The following is an 18,461-nucleotide window of genomic DNA, read 5'->3' as shown; positions in this document are numbered from 1 at the left end:
GACCTTAATAGAATAGTCTGATGTACATAAACGGTTCCAAAAAGTAAGTCCCCCTAAGACATTTTGGTATAATTCAAAAACGGCTTGGTCAATTCTCTTGTTTTAAAGTTTTGAACATAGACTAATTAGTTATCCATCAAGTGAGCTCGTTTCTGTTGCTACTTTTTATCATCATCGTTCCAAAATGCAACCATTTATAAAATTTTCGGCATTTTTCTACATAGGCTCTTTATGCTTCAGTTTGTGTTTGACAATTTTTTCCCTTTAAAGTGAGTAATTTAATCAAAAAGAAGCATAATTAAATTTAATTAAATTTAAGCTTTTCCTGATTTACACATTCAAAAACATTTTTTACGGTTCAGTGAATAAATTTAAATGAATGCTGCAGCTTATTAATGTCTTTCAATAATGAATAGGCCTTCCTTCATGGGCGATGGCTTCCAAGCATCGTTCTTCTCTGTTGTTGGTCAAGCTGGTTCCTCGCATGCTGCAGAATTTGCTGCAAAGTCCTTTAAGGTGGTGTTGTCCGCTTGTAACATGTTGAGTCTTGATAACGGCCACATGACCAATGAAACAAGTGTATAGGGATCCAGCATAAAAGATCTAACCAGGAATCTGTTGGTCCATTGGTTAAATTAATCAATGATCACAATATTTATCATTGAAGTTACAGTTGTTCCTTCCTAATAAGTTTAATTAGAACGAAAAACCTGTTAAATTCACGCATTTTAATGCATACAATAAGCTAATTAGAAAAGTGCAACTTTTGTTGATGAATAAAATTTCATAAATGGCTATATGATTACTCACTGAACCATAAAACATGTTTGAAATGTGTAAAAGTTAATTAATGAACATCTAAGTCTGGAATGAGCGTTTTGACAGTATTTTTTGTGGGACATGAGAGCACATCAGACATATCGAATTGCATTCTGAATACGAAGAATGCCTTTCTGATATCAAATAATTTTCTTCTTTTTTTAATTCGCGATATAATACAAATTTTATGACAAATTATTAAAATTTGATATTTTCAACATTTTTGATATATAACAGTCCTCGAAGTAAAGTTTATAAATCTAATGATATATTCTTAAAGTGTATGTAGCTGGGAGGAAAAGCCGACGATCAATTGAAAATATTGACCTTTCATATTGAAGATATGGATTTTTTCCCCAAAAGACCCTTTTTTTGGTGTTCTGGAAAAAAATCCATATCTTCAATACGAAAGGTCAAAATTGATACAACAATGGTGGTAATATTGTGTTGTTTCATTGTCGTACGACGATTGATCACATGACCTCCTCTAATCATTTAAGATGTTCCTAAAACAGTTGCAAGAAAGCAGACCCACATTTCCATGTTATGGGATATTAGATGTTGCATCTTGTATACAAGGTTCTTCCTTTTGCATCTTAAGAACGTAGAGAATATTTCAACCCCTTTTCTAAATCCAGTGCAAATATTTTGTAAAGTTGAAATGAAAAATCTTGACGGTAAATTTTGTAAAGAAAAAACATTTTAAAATGATTGTAAAGTGACTATATCATGTTTATTGAACCATATTTGAGTTGTATAATAAATAATGTCTAGTGTTTTTTGAAAGTAAATAAATTTTTCATACAAATAATAATAAGTTGTAAAGTGCAATTTATTTCCAATTAGTAGTCATAGGCCTACTATGTGTGTTACTGCCGATTTCAGGAAAAAACAGCGCCATTTTTTGTGGATTAAAGCAATATTATCATCGGCAAATGAGATGTAGTTAAATCATAATCCTTCAGTTAGCACTAACTACCATAGTATTTAGTAGCAATAATAAAAATTCCTTTAAAAGGAATAGGGCGGGCAAATGAAAAATTGTCAAGAGAAATGAAAGAATGAGTAAGTCTTCACAATTAAAAACAGGGAAAATATGACACAACATCGATTTCCAATGGGGGAATAACACAAAACGTATAAACAAAGTTAAAAGAGTTTTTAACTTTATACGTTTATACGTTTGTTATTCCCCATTGAGGTTGTGTCATATATTTTCCTGATTTTAATCTTATCTATTGCTTATCCTTTGTTCTCTGCTGGTCAGTTGGAACAGATATTTTCCCTGTTTTTATATTAACCCTTCACATCATAACAGAAGACGTTTTATGTTAACTTTTTATATAAAACATTGTTATAAAACTTTTGTAGATAATAGTTATTTAAAACATTTTCGTAATCATACCTAGAATTTTTTTATCATCAGATAGAAAGACTTCTGCTCATCTTCTCTGGTGAGACAACAGGGCTGGGGTATCTTTCCATATCAATGTTTAAAAATCTGTCATATCAATTTCCTCAATATGTTGTTTTGATACAACTTATGAGGGGAAAAGTTTGATTTTACAATATTTCGATATTATTTTTAACTTTGTAACTTTATTATGATTAACATAACTGTATTTCAAAGCGTCAAACTATATCATTATTTTGTCCCAACAAAAATAATCCAGGGAATAAAATATTCATTCATATATGTTTATTTATTTTATTCAACCTGGGCCATTTCTACTGGTGCACATGCATACTAATAATTTGTCTATTGTCTATAATACCTTATACAAGCATAATTTGTCATAAGATTTGAAAAGTAAATAGCCTATGTACACACTGAACACAGTGCACATACAAGCTGTATTTAGGTACATACGAAAGCTGTTAGTATAAAATAATATATATGACCTTCACGAAGCTATTAATTTAGCCCAAAGATTAGGAAAACTAGCAAAACTGGTGAACTGGTACTGTTCAAATAAAAACATCTGCAAATCTTGCTGCAATTTCCAAATAGTATTTCTATTACTTAAATAATTATTTTTGTTATTTCTTTTAATACAAACACATTACTGCCTATGACGACTTTATCGTATTACTTACATATCAAAATCAAGTAATAATTACAAAACTCGCCGTAAACTATCACCTCTGTGGGTGTTTGGGATATAACCGGCACGAATATTTTCTCAACACTGCGGCATGTGAAAAAGTAGGTCAATAGTCAGAGAATATAGGGCGGGTGCGGCACGCCGCACCCGCCCAAAAATAGTTTTTTAATAAAGACTGCACAAAAAGTAACGCAGCTGTTATAAACTCGGCAATAGCGTCAGAACTAACAATTGTGTTCACAAGATTTCAACATTTATTTACGCGCATTGTGATACCCCATTTGTCAAATTTTGTTCAATATTAGCAACACAGCAGTGATTTTGAAAGAAAAATGCCAGAATTTAAAAGTTGCAGCTATTTGTATTGATTTGAAGTCAGCGCGAAGATAATGGAGGGTCTTACGTGCCACAATGTTTGCGTAATAACCACGTACTGATCGCTGTGAAGGGCAACTTTTAAATTAGGATATTTTTCTTTTCAAAGTTTAAAAAAATAAATCTGAAAAATCCTAGAAATTGAGGGGACGAGAACCAAACCAGTAATTTTATCCCATCAGCCTTACGTAAAACTATTATCTCCAAAGCCTTATTAACATACGGTACTCACTGACCTTTGTTGCCATAATTATCCAATATTCTATATTATTTTTCCGGTCAAGTTCAGATTATTTGACGAGATATTAATCATATTATCTATATCACTCCATGAAAATAGGCCTACTGTCGGTTGCCTTATTAAAATCAGAATTTCAAAAAATATCACGCTCTGAAGCCTTGTTTCACCGAAGTCCGGCAGGTAAGCATGATTTTTATTCCCGTTTTTTGTATTAATTTGACTAGAAACAAGGCTTTTAAAAAAATTTCACACGCAAAGAACGTGTAAACCAAATAGCGTAAAGGTCATTTGTTCGACTTTGTACAGATATTTATGGCTCGATACTAAACAAGAATTGTCTTTAAAAGAGACATCCACGATATTTTATAACGTACACGAATTTGTAATTTTTGTGACTGAGGGGGTAATGTCACGTGCGTATATAGCCTGATATAGCGCTCGAGTGGGACATAATGATAGCGCATAATGAATTTATTATCGAAAAAAAAAAACCCAGATTGAATATTCACTCTTTTTTCCGAAACTGAAAGTCAAAGTAGATTGGGCTTATAGATTGGGGGGGGGGGGGGGATCAAAACCCAGGGTAGGCCCTAATAGGCATATTATGTCTATGTGGTAAGTGTGCCTGAGGCTTGAACAGACGGCTATGATCTTATAGGTAGGCTTATCTACCTTCTTCTTCATATACTAAACTAAAACACGGCTTAGAACTCTGTCGACGCTCCTCTGTCCCATGCAGCCGCGCCTTTGTCTTTTCACCCAATCAAATTCCATAATTCATCATACTTATTATTGTGTGTACTTGGATTAGCCCCCCAAAAAAAAAATCTCTAAAACATTTAACAAAAAAGCTGTGCAGGCTTAGCCCTACTATATTTTAAAAATTAAACAACCTCTGCGTATGTGCTTTGCATCACGGGCATTTTTGTTTGTTTTTTGTTTTTGAGTGACAAACTTTTGTTTTTCTTTTAATGCAAATAAAATAATTATGAATGAAAACATTACTCATTCTTTTATATATTTTTTTTCAACAGACTGTGAAGATGAACATGGCATCATCCAAATCGACCACTACGCCGCGTCGCGTAATCTTATGGACGATGCCTCGATCAACGTCACCGTGTTTCAGAAATGTTTTAGTTTCCTACCAAATACGCAAATCTTACACGAACCTTTTGTCTGTGCCTTCCATTTTGGTCCGGATAGGCAACCAGCACCACCTGGTAGTTTTATAGCTGATGACAATTTAGGCCAGCATCACCAGGAACTGAATAAAATCAAGGTGGAATTTCCCATGGCATTCAACGTTGCTCAATGTACTTATAAATTTCTTAAAGACGAAATGGAGGTTGATTATCCCGACAAGGAGCTTGTGTTCTGTAAAGATATGGCCTACGCTCTTGATGCTAAGTATGAATTACTGCCAAAGGGGTACCGTCACACATTTCTTATCCGAAATCCATATCGTGTGTTTCCTTCTTACAAAAAAAATGCTGGGCAAATTAATGGAAAGTATTACAGGCACGAAAGAGTTTAGATTTTGTGATCTTCAGCCTCCAATGCTTGCTAAAAACTATTGTTTTCAGGAGCAATACGAATTAATGACTTATGTCCAAGAACGTGGACTTGAATCGAATCCCATCATCATCGACGCGGACGATTTGTTGACGAATCCCACATCCATCATGCGGCAATACTGCGAGCAGCTTGGTATTCCCTTCAGCGAGAAAATGTTAGAGTGGCCTTCAGGTACAGAGATCATAAAGTCCTGGAGAGGAGCAAGAGAGCTTCTATTGGGGAATCTGCATGAGGCAGGTGGTTACTATGATGTAGCGATGAAGAGTACACGATTTCACCCACCTACAGAGATGCCGAAACGTGAAGATTTATCAGAGGACATACTAAAGTGTGTTGATCATTCTATGCCATATTATCAGAAAATGTATGACTTGAGATTGAAACCATAAGATTAGACAGCGATGCCTACACAGTAAAAAATATTTTAAACAACTTTTTAAACAACACTGTTTACGCCGGTCACTCTAACAACTTCTGTTCAAAGTTTAAACAACCTTGGGTTGTTTAAACTTTAAACATCCAATTGTTTAAAATTTTAAACAATTTTTTAAACAACATATTTTAAACATCTGGATGGGTTGTTTAACTTTAGTTGTTTAAATGTACACAATTTTTTTTTTTTCTTTATACCTCAGTGAGGTTGGCGAAACGCCTTTATTTTATTTAGTTTATATATCAAGCTCAAAAACTTGCTATTCCACAATATTGCGGCTCAAAAGCCACGACATGTAAATTAACATTATCAAAACATTATGTATAACTTATTACAGTATATTCAAATGAACCTTAAGTTCATCCCAGACATTTTGATTTTCTTTTATAATTGTTGGCACATTTTCTGCATTTGTTGTTATTTCATTCAATCTTTCTACTTCATTAATAAAGAGCAGTGGTATAGGAGTAAATATATTGGTTTCACTATATCTTATTTTGGCCTTGTAAACTGAAAACGATGCTATAATTAAGAGCAGGTTTACAAAATCAAAATGTGAGTCTTTCTTGTTCCAACCATAAATAATATGTTCTAGAGACACGTTCAAATGTGTGTGTGTTGTAATTAACACGCATTCTTTAAAGAAAATCCAAAATGATGTATTTTTCCTGCATGATATGAAAAAGTGTTCATAGTCCTCACGACAATTGCAGAAACAGCATTCGTCCGAATTACTAATCTTCCATTTCAATAGGTTTTTCTTACACGGTATTAGGTTATATAAAAGGTTGTATTGAAAGTGTCCAATTGTTTCGAATTCTATTTTTTATTTTAAAAGTGAAGATTTGTCTCCAAGATGATTTACTTGTATTACAATTGAAGTGATCTTGCCAATATTTAACGCAAATTGGGTCGCATTCTGATGGCATTAAAAGTTTATATATTTGTTTTGTGGATAGTTTTGAAATGTGTAGTTTGGTTTTCCCAACTTGAAATAATCGATCATTGCCCTTTGTTTTGTTGAAATCTACATGATTATTTAAAATTAACGTTTTCCATTCTTTTGGTATTGCTGTCAGTAATGTATGTAAGTTAAAAACATCATTTGGACACCGAACTATTTGTCTTAGCTCAAAAAGAGTTATAAAACGATTATTGATTACAATATCACTTAAGTACATGATACCAGCATCTTTCCACTTCTTAAACATAAGCAACTTATTTCTAAATTTTATGTACCATTATTGTACCAGATTATTTGATCATGAAGTACTCTTGCTTCGTGTAAAGAGGCATCAGCATTCTTTTTTTTTCAACATAAACCAAGATTTTAGTACCTCTGTGTAGAACTTGGGAAATTTTTTCTTTTGTTACTTCCGATACATTAGAGGACTTACATTCCAAATTAAGTACAAAATCTAGGCCTCCTATTTGATTAAACCAAAATTTTGCTATTTTTATCCAAATACCATGATCATTTTCGCAAAGTAATCTTGAAATCCATTTAATTTTTAGAGCTCTTATTTGGCTTTGCAGGTCTATCATTTTCAAGCCACCATATTCCATGTATCCCGTTATCGTTGTTCTTTTGACTTTTTTCCTCTTTGAACCCCAAATAAATTGAAAGAGCATTTTGTTTGCTTCTTTTATCACATAATCTGGTACATGTATAGAATATGCACAATATAGTAGTTGTGAAACACCAAAAGTCTTGACAACTGATATTTTACCATAATATGATAGCCTGGCTTTCCATCCGTTCAAAGCAAGTTCCATTTTCTTTAATTTTTCAGACCATATCAATTTATGACATTTCTCAATATCTTTTCCAAAATACATACCTAGACTTTTAATAGGTTGTGTTGACCACGAGATAGTTGTTTGAGGAATGTTAGGGGGACTGTCTCCCGACCAAATACCTTCTGTTTTGTTTTTGTTAAGCCTAATTCCCGCAGAATCACTAAATTTTTCAATTGCTTCCAATGCTTTCAAAACTGATGTTTCATTTCTGACAAGTAAAGTAGTATCGTCAGCCAATTGGACTAACTTAATCTCTAAATCAGACTCATTTCCAATTTCGATACCCTGTATTTGCTGGTTTTGTTTAATATCCCCAGATAAAAATTCTACCGCTATTATGAATAAAAGGGCCGAGAGAGGACATCCTTGCCTAATACCTCTGCTGATTGTAAAAGATTCGGATAACCATCCATAACAGAAGCACAACTATTAATGTTACAATATAGAGTAGATACCCATTTTCGGAACTGTTCACCAAAACCCATTTTGATTAAACATTTATCATGTTTATCAATAAACGGTATTTCTAGCGTATCGAAAGCTTTTCGAAAGTCAACAAATAATACTGCACCCTCCTGTTTATTATTCGTACAAAATTCTATCGCATCTTCTATCAGACGAATATTTTGGCCACTAAAACGACCATTCACATACCCTGTTTGCTCCGGATTTATCACTTTATCAAGAACTTTGTGTAATCTCAGTGCTAGAGCCATCGTACATATTTTATAGTCATAATTGAGCAATGAGATAGGACGCTAATTATCTAAATTCGATCTATCACCCTTTTTGTATAGTACATACTGCAGTTACTGTCCGTTTTCCTATACACAATACACAGTGCTCTCACCATTGACGCGCGACCTTTACAAATAGTGTATGAAGAAGTATATTGCATTTGCCTAGTTAACATCAGCTTATAATTTGCTAGAAGTTTGGAGAATAGTTAAAATATTGGCCGGTTATTTTTCACACAGTGATGTTAACTAGGCAATGCCCATATACCTATAACATACACTGTTTGTAGAGGTCACGCGTCAATGGTGAGAGCACTGTGTATTGTGTATAGGAAAACGGACAGTAACTGCAGTATGATTTAGTAGTAGTTCATTAATACGTGTTTTGGCGCAGCGCCAGCCTTCTATTCTAGCTTAAAAATAAAAAATATGCAAATGAGGTAGCTAATTTGCAAATTTTTCGACAAAAATCACATGGGATCTTAAGACTGCCCCTTACCACCATCCCACCAAGTTAAATCTCTATACGCCTCACCAGTTCCAAAAAATGGCAAAAAGCCTTTTAAAAATAAACAAATATGCAAATGAGGTGGCTAATTTGAATATTTTGCGACAAAAATCACGTGGGATCTTAAGACTGCCCTTTTACCACGACCATACCAAGTTACATCTATATACCCCCTACCAGTTCCGAAAAATGGCAAAAAGTGTTTTTAAAAATAGACAAAAAGGGAAATGAGGTGGCTGATTTGCATATTTTGTGACAAAAATAGCATCTGATCTTAAGACTGCTCTTAACCATCACCCCACCAAATTACAATTCTATATGCCTCACCAGTTCAAAAGCAATTCAACAAATAAAAAAATAGGCAAATGTGGTGACTAATTTGCATATCTTGCGACAAAAATTGCATCGGATCTTACGACTGCCGCTTACCACAACCTCATCAAGTTCTTCGAAATTGCAACAAAAAAAAAGTTAAATATGCAAATTACCTAATTTGCGCCAAAAATTGCATCAAGTCTTAGGGCAGCCACTTTTTACCACCACCCTACCAAGTTATACCCCAATACACCTCACCAGCTCCGAGAAACTGCCGCTTACTACAACCTCATCAAGTTACATCCCTATACGCCTCACCATTTCTTCGAAATGGCAAAAAAAAACCAACAACAATTTTAAGTTAAATATGCAAATTAGCTACCTAATTTGCATATTTTGCGTCAAAAAATGCATCAAGTCTTAGGGCAGCCACTTACCACCACCCTACCAAGTTACACCCAGATACACCTCACCAGCTCCGAGAAACTAACCTGGAAGCCAAAGGCATTTAAAAACAAAGTTCACACAATACAAATGTATAAGACCCCATTATAGCATAAGGCAATTTATAAGTCATTTTAAATGATTTTAAATGTGACGTATAAAATTTGTCTTTAACACAGGGAGATATAAAATGTAGGGATGTGGGTACTTTTTGTTCAATTTTTGTTTGTCTGTTTACCCTGGGTCGCTGAAACAAAGAATTATATTAATTAAATCACCTAATTTATAATTAATAAAGGACAAAGAAAGATAAAAGCAAAAGTATGCTTCATTTAGTTAAAACAATAGTAACATCCCTGTTGTGTACAAAAATATAACTCTATACGACAATGCAAATCAGGATCAATTCATGGACTAAGTGCACAGGGAAATGTTGAGTATGTAAATTAAATGGAACAGCCAAAATGCCAATGAGTATGTAATTTAACTAGAACAGCCTTAAATTGATATCGATATTAATATTGACGTCACAGATTCGATTTGTCACGTGATCGTCAAACCTGTACTAGAAGGTGTCAGTTCTGCAGGAACTGACACAAAAACAAACCCTGTAAAGAATTATTGCACTGTACAGATCACCAATTTCACTTTGAACTTTGCTCTAAACTGAAATCTTTTGTACTGGGTTTCATAGGTGTAAACTTTAACATGGTATTTTTTGGAGCGGAAAATCCTATCAATTACATTATGCTATAGGCCTACGTATGTATTCTGTCGTCATTAGTGTGTATACGACATTGGTAGCCAAACGAGAATAGGGGAAGATTAATTGCTACAAGTTTTTGTGTGCCGTAAACCAGGTAACATTTTCATATTTGATCGCCAAATGCACGATATTTTAGTAATTAATGAGGCCAATATAAGGCAAAATACTATACACAAATCTTTCTATCTTTCAATATAGAAAATTATTATATAAATTATTTTGCCATAAACTCATCAGACTCTAATTAAATGGGGATGGAACTAATGGCGACTTTTTAATTTGTCTGTGTTTATATGAGGCTAGATTGCGCTGTGATCAGTTTTATAAGACGGATTGTTTGCCATTATTATTTCCTCTTAATTATCAAAAGAAAAATAAATTTATTATGATTAAAAATCTACCAGGGTTTGAACCCACAACCTTTGGATTCATAGTCCATGCCTATAATAGATCTGTGAGAAATGCGTTTGTTCATCATACTTATTGATTACGGAATAAAGCCTATACACACGATATACACTTGAAATCTTGAATACATGAATTTAAAACCCACCCAAGTCCATGGGAAGTGATTTCGAGGAAACAACCTGTGTATCATTTTAATTCCTTCAGTTAGATTTACCTGGTCAATATGGTAAGTTATACGTGCAAATGAGTAGATTAAACTGTATTAGGTATGCCGATTAGCATTTCAGGGGCTTCGTGGGGTTCATTTTAAATGCTGGACATGGGTGGTTTTTTGAATCATATACAAAGACAATAATGTTGGAATGAGATTACCACTAGTAAGATAATACAAAATAAAACACACAGGTATGTATAATGTTGATAAGCATTCTGCCATGTAATATAAACCACGCACTTTCCTTGATTAAACCCATTTTTTTCAAAAGTCGCTCTCCAGTAATGAATGTGCTACATGTGGACTTTTATACATACTGGATTTCAATCAATGTGTTCCAAGACTCAAATCATGGACTTTGGTGGTTCTTTCATACATGCTATTTTTCACATGCTCAATAAACACAGAGGATGAATTTTAGTTGTTCTTTCATAAATATGACAGGCCTATATATAGCAACAATTTCCCATGCTTAACTCAATTTGGCCAAAGTATGGACTTGGGTGGGTTTTGTATTCATATATTCACTTGTCTATTACTATAGTACGTTTAAGGGACCCTTGGACTATGTTTGCCGGAAGAGAGGTAGAAGGTTAGATTTGAGGTGCATGTGCTTGGTTAGAATGTTAAATGAAAGTTTATACTTGGCATAACACCTACGGACATGCGCAGATGTTTGACGATGTTAACCTTGCGTGCATGCTTCATACCTAATTCGTTTATTTACACACGCCACACAAGAAGCATATTCGAAAGGCTAGCCTCGGGCGACGTCGCAGTAGATGTTGGTAGATGCAAGTATGAATACAACATCATCCAAGTGTATAATCTCTTATAATCTTTAGGTCCGAGAAGTACTAAAGTTTGTTAATGATGTTCTATATACGTCAGTGGAGAATTATGCTATGCCACCGCATCCGCAGTAGGCATATATGATACAATGTCATCATACACTCGGACAAGTATTCAGAATCAAAGGTCTTTTGACAGCAACGGTTGGGTACACATTCTCTAAACGCTGAATAAATAGACAGATTTGCACTACAGCCCTTTAGTTCAGGCCACGCACACAGAATATTTTGTTTACTCCCCGACAAGCATTACAAATGCAGGCGTGTATTAAACATGTTTAAGGGGTTGTTTGGAATGACAGGTGAGTCAGGGGTCAAAAACAAAATTTTTACCTTTTTGACCTCAGCACATGTGTATGTATGATCTGCCATACAAAAATTAAAAAAACAATACCTCAAAGTATCATTTTTTAATGTTTTTAGTCATAATCACGCTTTTCTACAAATATCATCTGTTTGTACCGGGGGCGTGTCTGTTGCCAGGTAGGCCTACATGACAGCATAGACACACGTTACAACCTTGAATAATAATACAGAATTGTGACGTTATATTCTTCTTAACCTATCTTAGAACTGCCTATTATTTCAATTGTTATACTGTTCTGGTTGGTTTATTGCATATACTGTATAGAAATTATGCAATATGACGTCGAGCATGACAGAGTCATCTTCATTCAAATAAAATTCAGGTACCCGTAAGGTACCACGGAGCAATTCGCACGATAATACAATAAAACAGATGAAAGGTATGAATGGTTGTGGAATCGAATTGCAGACCTGTCCCTCTGTCACCTTAGAACTGCATCTCGTAGGCAATGGTAGGTAATAAACCAACCGGAACGGTATAACAATTGAAATAACAGCATGTCTTGGTCTCAATTCAAGATGTGCAATTTGGACACACATGGGTGACCGGACAGCGTTAATCTGCATTTTTGGGAAATCATTTATTGGGGAGTTGTGAGTTAGTTTGCAGAGTTTTGCACGTTTTTAGACGTAACATGATGATGCATGTATGGGTGGGGGCTTGTGTTAGGATGTGGTTACCTCATCATTTCGGCTTAAAATGTTCGGAGTGATGTGTGCTTTGTGTGATAGCACCTGTGCAAAGTTGAGGACTTATTTCATTTATTATTAATTTTCTAATAGACAGACACGTATAGCAGAAACAGTTTCACCTTAATTTACTGGTCTTCCACATGATAGTTATTTATAACAGGAATGTACAACATTTAACACCATAATGTGAAATTCTTGTCAAATTTGAATCTTGAAAGATGATGAAATAATATACGTAATAACATTTAAAGCCGAAATGATGAGGTAAATGAAATAAATAAATAAATAATTAATAATTAATTAATTAATTAATTAATTAATTAATTAAATAAATAAATAAATAAATAAATAAATAAATAAATAAATAAATAAATAAATAAATAAATAAATAAATAAATAAATAAAATTCATCCGTTATCCTCTATAAAAACAGCAACTTTATTTGAGTCCAATAAGGTGCCATGGGGCACGTGTAAAATTCACAAATATGTTTTTAAAAAAAAGGTTTGGGAAATATCAACGTTAAAATTTCACGTTCAAACGTCGTCACTTTATGCCTTCCAAATAATGTACATTTTCCTGATTTTTGCCCTTAACTGGTGGCATTATTTTCATAAAGTCATTGAGGTTAAATGTTTCAGTTAATTAAACATTAATGCAATATGAAGGTCTTTCTTTTTGTTCACAATTAGGATAAAACTTAATTAATATTCAAGACAGTGGTAAGTTATGGGTTACACGCCGATATTCTGGAGGTCATTAGTCCAAAACCCAGTAATTTTGTTCTATACCCTAAACTTCACTAACTTATAACCTAAGCTTTAATCCTAAACCTAAACCTAGCCCTATAACCCCAAACCTTAACCCATGACTCTCTGAATCCTAACTCTCACTTCTAACTCCTCACCCGGCCCCACGCAACCCTTAATACACACACACCCCCACCCACCCACCCCACACCTCACACACCGCGTAGCACCCACATCCACACACCCACACGCCATCGACCATGTCGACTTCAAACATATCCCCATATCCCAAAGACCTCACTCTGCTCTAACTCCTATTCTACCATATAATAACTCGTCATTAAAAAACTCAAACAAAATTTACATGCTGCTGGAATATGATTTTTAGCTGTTGTTTTGTTGCTCCTCCTACTCGTTGGCTGATTTATACTTCAAGTGACAGAAGTCGTGAATTATGGAGGGTTTCATTGAACTTCTACCAGCAAAATATGGAATAATACTAACACAAGACACCAATCGAGATGATGATACCAGCCATAATGGAAGGCTTGTATTTGACCTTCTTATGAATCCAATTTCGTGGCGAGAAGTTATAAAGGTAATGTATATTTCAAGAAATTTGGGTTCAAAATTCCGTATCAGCTCGTATCATCAATTCCGTAAATATGGCGTATAGAGGCACAACTTGACAATAAACTGAACTATTTAAACGTAAAGGACGCACTGGATACACATAAATTTGTGTTTCCTTGCTGGCGGAATAGTTGCAAAACTCTTTTTTGTCAAAAAAGTTGGACAATTTATGAATTATGATTGGCAAAATAGCGAAAGGAAATAGACTTTTCCAACCATGTAAAACTACACTGGGTTGTTGACATGGTCGACATACATTAAGGCATATGCATGTTCCTAAAGTAGGAGGTAAGTACTATAATTAATTGTTTAAAGTACTCAACATACCAGCAAAAAGTCATATGGTCATCAGAGTACAGGGACTTTGTGAAATACTGGGTACAAAAAGAAAGAGCGTGAGCCGATTTGCAACATCAAATATAAAAGCCGATTTACATAATTTTCCATGACCTTACAGAAGCGATCATGCTCAAATATAAAACTATAGAGTTTGGTCCTTGATATGCACCATCAATTGTGTACTTGTGATCAATATTGCTAGGCAAACAATCACAGCAAACATGCCAAAATCCTCCCATTTCTCCTCCATTTACAAACAAATAAACCCATCCCTTAACGGCAACTTGTTCCCACAAAGTATTCTTCACACAATTGATATATCTCCCATGCCATTACAGTTGATATAAGACCCTTCACCAACCATCACACAGGTATTTCATATCTTTAAACATGGCAAATATATCTGTGACATTATTTCCAGCTTGAAAACTTTCTTTCTTTCTTTGAAAAAGAAAAGGTGGAGGGAAATCCCATTTTGTTTTAGACTATGTTTTCACTAATACAAGTTATAGGCCTATGATGTAAAGGTATTAAAAGAAAAGAAATTGGTATAATATTATTAAATGAAGAAGAATATCAAAGAAATCATCCAACTCACACATTACACTTGAGGCAGGCCTTTAATTATTATCATTATAAGGCCTACAGTAAAAATACTTATAAGATACTGTATGCTAGTTCCGCTAAACAAGAAACTTTTCGTGCTTGGCTGATCCTCACTTGATGAAGGTCATATTGATTTATCGTCTACAGAGATGCCTCCTCTCCAGGCCAATGGTATGTTCAAATCAATCGGTTGGACGATTATTATAATAAATACGTATCTCCGATCAATGATGAACCTTGCCTCCGGCTATGCTATTTTTGCTTCGTAGAATTGAAGCAGGACTTGTGAAGCATAGATGAGAGGGTGTTTTTGCGTGTATATTTTTGATGGTTAATATATTTTCAATCTTAAAGGTTTTAATTTTCATAATTGCAATTTGTTAATATGATACAAAAAGCACGTATAAGTCTATAATTGTAAGAGTATTGGATAATTTTTAATGTTAATAATTGTGAAATTCCGGCGGGAGAGATAATTAATAAATGTGTATTTCAGCGATTTCCGCGATTCCTGCATTACCATTTATGAATAGAATACAATAGCGAATTTCAATAGATTTGAAGTGGAAATCTATTTCGGATAAATAAACCTCGGTTGCGTTGCTAATTTTCACTTATTCTTTTTCATTAACTAACCGTTATTTTTTAAACTTTGGGAAAACTCGACCGAGTTTTTTTAATAATATCATAACGAGCTGCAAACAGTCATGAAGATGACAACATATTTTAATGCGTAATTTTTAATGTTCTTTTTTATACTTCATTTATTGCGTCTTATGATATTTCCCGGGTGATATTTTCATCAATTTTTCCCCACTTCCATTCATCAATTAATTAATTTAAATCTATAATATGATTTCAAATGTCATTACAGCTCTAGTTTTGATCAACCATGTTCCGTCTTCTTCTAATAAGCGCCCTCACATTGGTGGCGCTCGCTACACCAATCCTCGACACCAAACTAGACAAGCACTGGGAGATGTGGAAGGACCACCATAGTAAGAAGTATGATGACAAACACAGTGAGCTGAAGAGAAGACTAATCTGGGAAGAAAACTTCCAGACAGTCAACCTACACAACCTAGAGCACACTTTAGGCATGCATACCTTCACTTTGAAGATGAATGTCTATGGTGACTCGGTAAGAGAGTGACAGAGAGGGAGAGAGAGAGAGAGAGGCTTTCGTATTCCCGTAATTGTTTGGACACCAAACGTGTTTTCACTATATAAGTGGGGACAAAAATTACAAAGTGGGACATGGCCTTGTCTCCACAATTACGGTAGGCCAGAAAAGTGAGAAGCGGTTTTACAGAGTGGGTACTATTATAGGTAGGGGGTCCCCATGTATCTCGTCGGGGGTGTAGGGTATGGGGACCGCATTGAGCAATTGCGCCCCTCCAAGGAAGCGATGAAAGTCAAAATTTTCGCGCGCAATTCAGCGCAAAATCATTTGAGAAATCATTTAAGATCGATATTCAACTTCATTATAACCAAAATTAATTAGAGGTACGGTAGGCCCTATTTGTCCAAATATTCTCGCGCTTCGCGTGCAATTGTTTCAAGATAGGAGGGCGCCACTGTGTATCCTAAGCCCTGGGCGCCACAACCCTTAGCTACGCCATTGCCTATTTGTGATATAAATATAAATTAATGCTAATTTCAAGGCTAGCCAAAAGGTGCGCTAATAGTACGCTAAAGACGCATCTTTTTTGACAAATTGCAAATTAATGTTCTAAGTCAGACGGGCGCAACTAGTACGAATAGCGCTAATTAGCTCTACATAGCGTTTCAGCGATACTAACGATAATTAGCGGTACCTAGTACTCTGTCGCTAAAGTACTAAATGGAAGATGACCCAGTGCTCTGAGAGGGGTGCAATTAACGTTAAATTAGCGTTAAATAGCGCGATCTAGCGTTTTAGCGTTAATAACACTAATTTGTGATACCTACCCTGTCGCTAATTCGCTAAATGAAAGAAGGGTCAGGGGAAACGCTTAATTTTCCGTTTAAAAAATCTAAAAAGTTTTATCCTGTAAATTTTCTCCGGGCCTGTAACTTTTCAGAGTTACAGGCCCGACTGGCCTGTAACTTTTTGAGATATATTTCTAACACTGTAGACCATTTGGCACCCAAAGTATGAAAGATCGAATCCCGGGACCGAAATGACCAGAACGCTAACTAAAATGAACACTGACCCTATAAATAGGGATATTGCAATGATTATACATCCATTTTATTAACACCTAACGAATATCAAAAACATATGTCACTTAAATGACCCAGGCCAAAATCACCTGCTACCGAGTTCAATCACCACCAACACGCAAACAAACTGTTTATTATATCATCATCATCATCATCATCATCATCATCATCAGCCGTATTCAGCCCACTGCAGGGCGAAAGCCTCCCCAAGTTGGCACCAAAGTTTCCTGTCATTTGCTTTTTCCATCTACCTGATCCCTATGAAACTTGCTATCTCATCCCTCCATCTGACTTTCTGTCTGCCTTGGTGTCTTGAGCCCAGCCAAGGCCTCCATTCTGTGACATTCTTTGTCCATCTATTATCTGTTGATCTTGCAAGATGGCCAGCCCATGTTTGGCTCCTGATCCATGCCACTGTTTTCCTGTCCCTTTTGGTGTAGCCCAGCATACATCTTTCCATGCTATGCTGTGCAGTTTTCAGTTTTTGCTCCATCCTCTTAGTAAGTGACCATGTTTCAGCTCCATAGGTCATGGCTGGTAGTACACATTGGTTGAAAACCTTTCGTTTCAGACAAGTTGGCATCTTACTTCTCATGATGTCATTGAGCTTGCCAAATGCACACCAACCAGCCCTAGTCCTCCTCTTTACTTCATCCATGTGATTGTGAGTCATGTTGATTAGTTGTCCTAAGTACACATATTGGTCTATTTATATAGACCGACTTAATTATTATTTATTAATTAGTGCAGTAGCGCTATCAATCAAATCACGATACAAAATCATACAAGAATAAATCTAAATATTACTACAAAAATCTCTTTTTGCTATGGTTACTTATCTAAGCCTGTTGATCTTGAGATCTGATGAGATTCCTTCGATGGTCTCAGTTCTTGATCCAAGATCCAGCAATTTCCAAGATCCTGTCTACCCAAGGGAAACCCCTGATCTACTACCACATAACAGTCTCATTCCAAGTCCTGAAGACTATATATGTTTTCACTATCCTAGCTGCTATGCTAGTGTTTTCCAAATGGTCTTCTATGTTAACCATAGTTATTCTCCTCTCTCGGAGATCTCTTGAGCAAGCTTTCTGCTCCACTTGACAGACAGATAACACAATATGTTGGTCCAGCAAAATACCACAGTTCGTTGATTTCGAGTCTGTCGCTTCTTTGTGTCGACAGCACAGTCAATCATTATTGGCTCTACTACCGCCTTTAACGTATTTTATTCTCTGCAACACACAAGAAACGCAAACCGAAGTTTGAATACAAT

At 35.1% G+C, this 18,461-nt stretch overlaps 2 protein-coding genes across 3 annotated transcripts in view; both read left to right on the top strand.

Annotated features, from left to right (window-relative positions):
• Nucleotides 1–4,589: 4,589 nt before the first annotated feature.
• On the top strand, nt 4,590–5,571 carry LOC140142313 (uncharacterized). Its single transcript, XM_072164282.1, is given in 3 exon segments — nt 4,590–4,653; nt 4,656–5,073; nt 5,075–5,571. Coding segments are annotated over 3 exon segments (915 nt in total). The 3' UTR covers nt 5,508–5,571.
• Nucleotides 5,572–10,104: 4,533 nt separating this feature from the next.
• Nucleotides 10,105–18,461, top strand: part of LOC140142988 (cathepsin L2-like) — a 58,584-nt gene continuing 50,227 nt past the window's right edge. Inside the window, exons 1-2 of one of the 2 annotated variants that reach the window (XM_072165015.1) lie at nt 10,105–10,215; nt 15,855–16,121. In XM_072165015.1, coding sequence (XP_072021116.1) covers nt 15,873–16,121 — 249 coding nt within the window. In that variant the 5' untranslated portion in view covers nt 10,105–10,215; nt 15,855–15,872. The remainder of the gene's footprint in view (nt 10,216–15,854; nt 16,122–18,461) is intronic. The other variant, XM_072165016.1, reaches the window with a different exon arrangement.

The sequence above is a fragment of the Amphiura filiformis genome, chromosome 20 (genome assembly GCF_039555335.1).
Source record: "Amphiura filiformis chromosome 20, Afil_fr2py, whole genome shotgun sequence".
In the NCBI taxonomy this organism is placed as follows: Eukaryota; Metazoa; Echinodermata; class Ophiuroidea; order Amphilepidida; family Amphiuridae; genus Amphiura; species Amphiura filiformis.
Note: the sequence above shows the minus strand (reverse complement) of the source record. Positions and strands in the feature narration are given on the sequence as shown.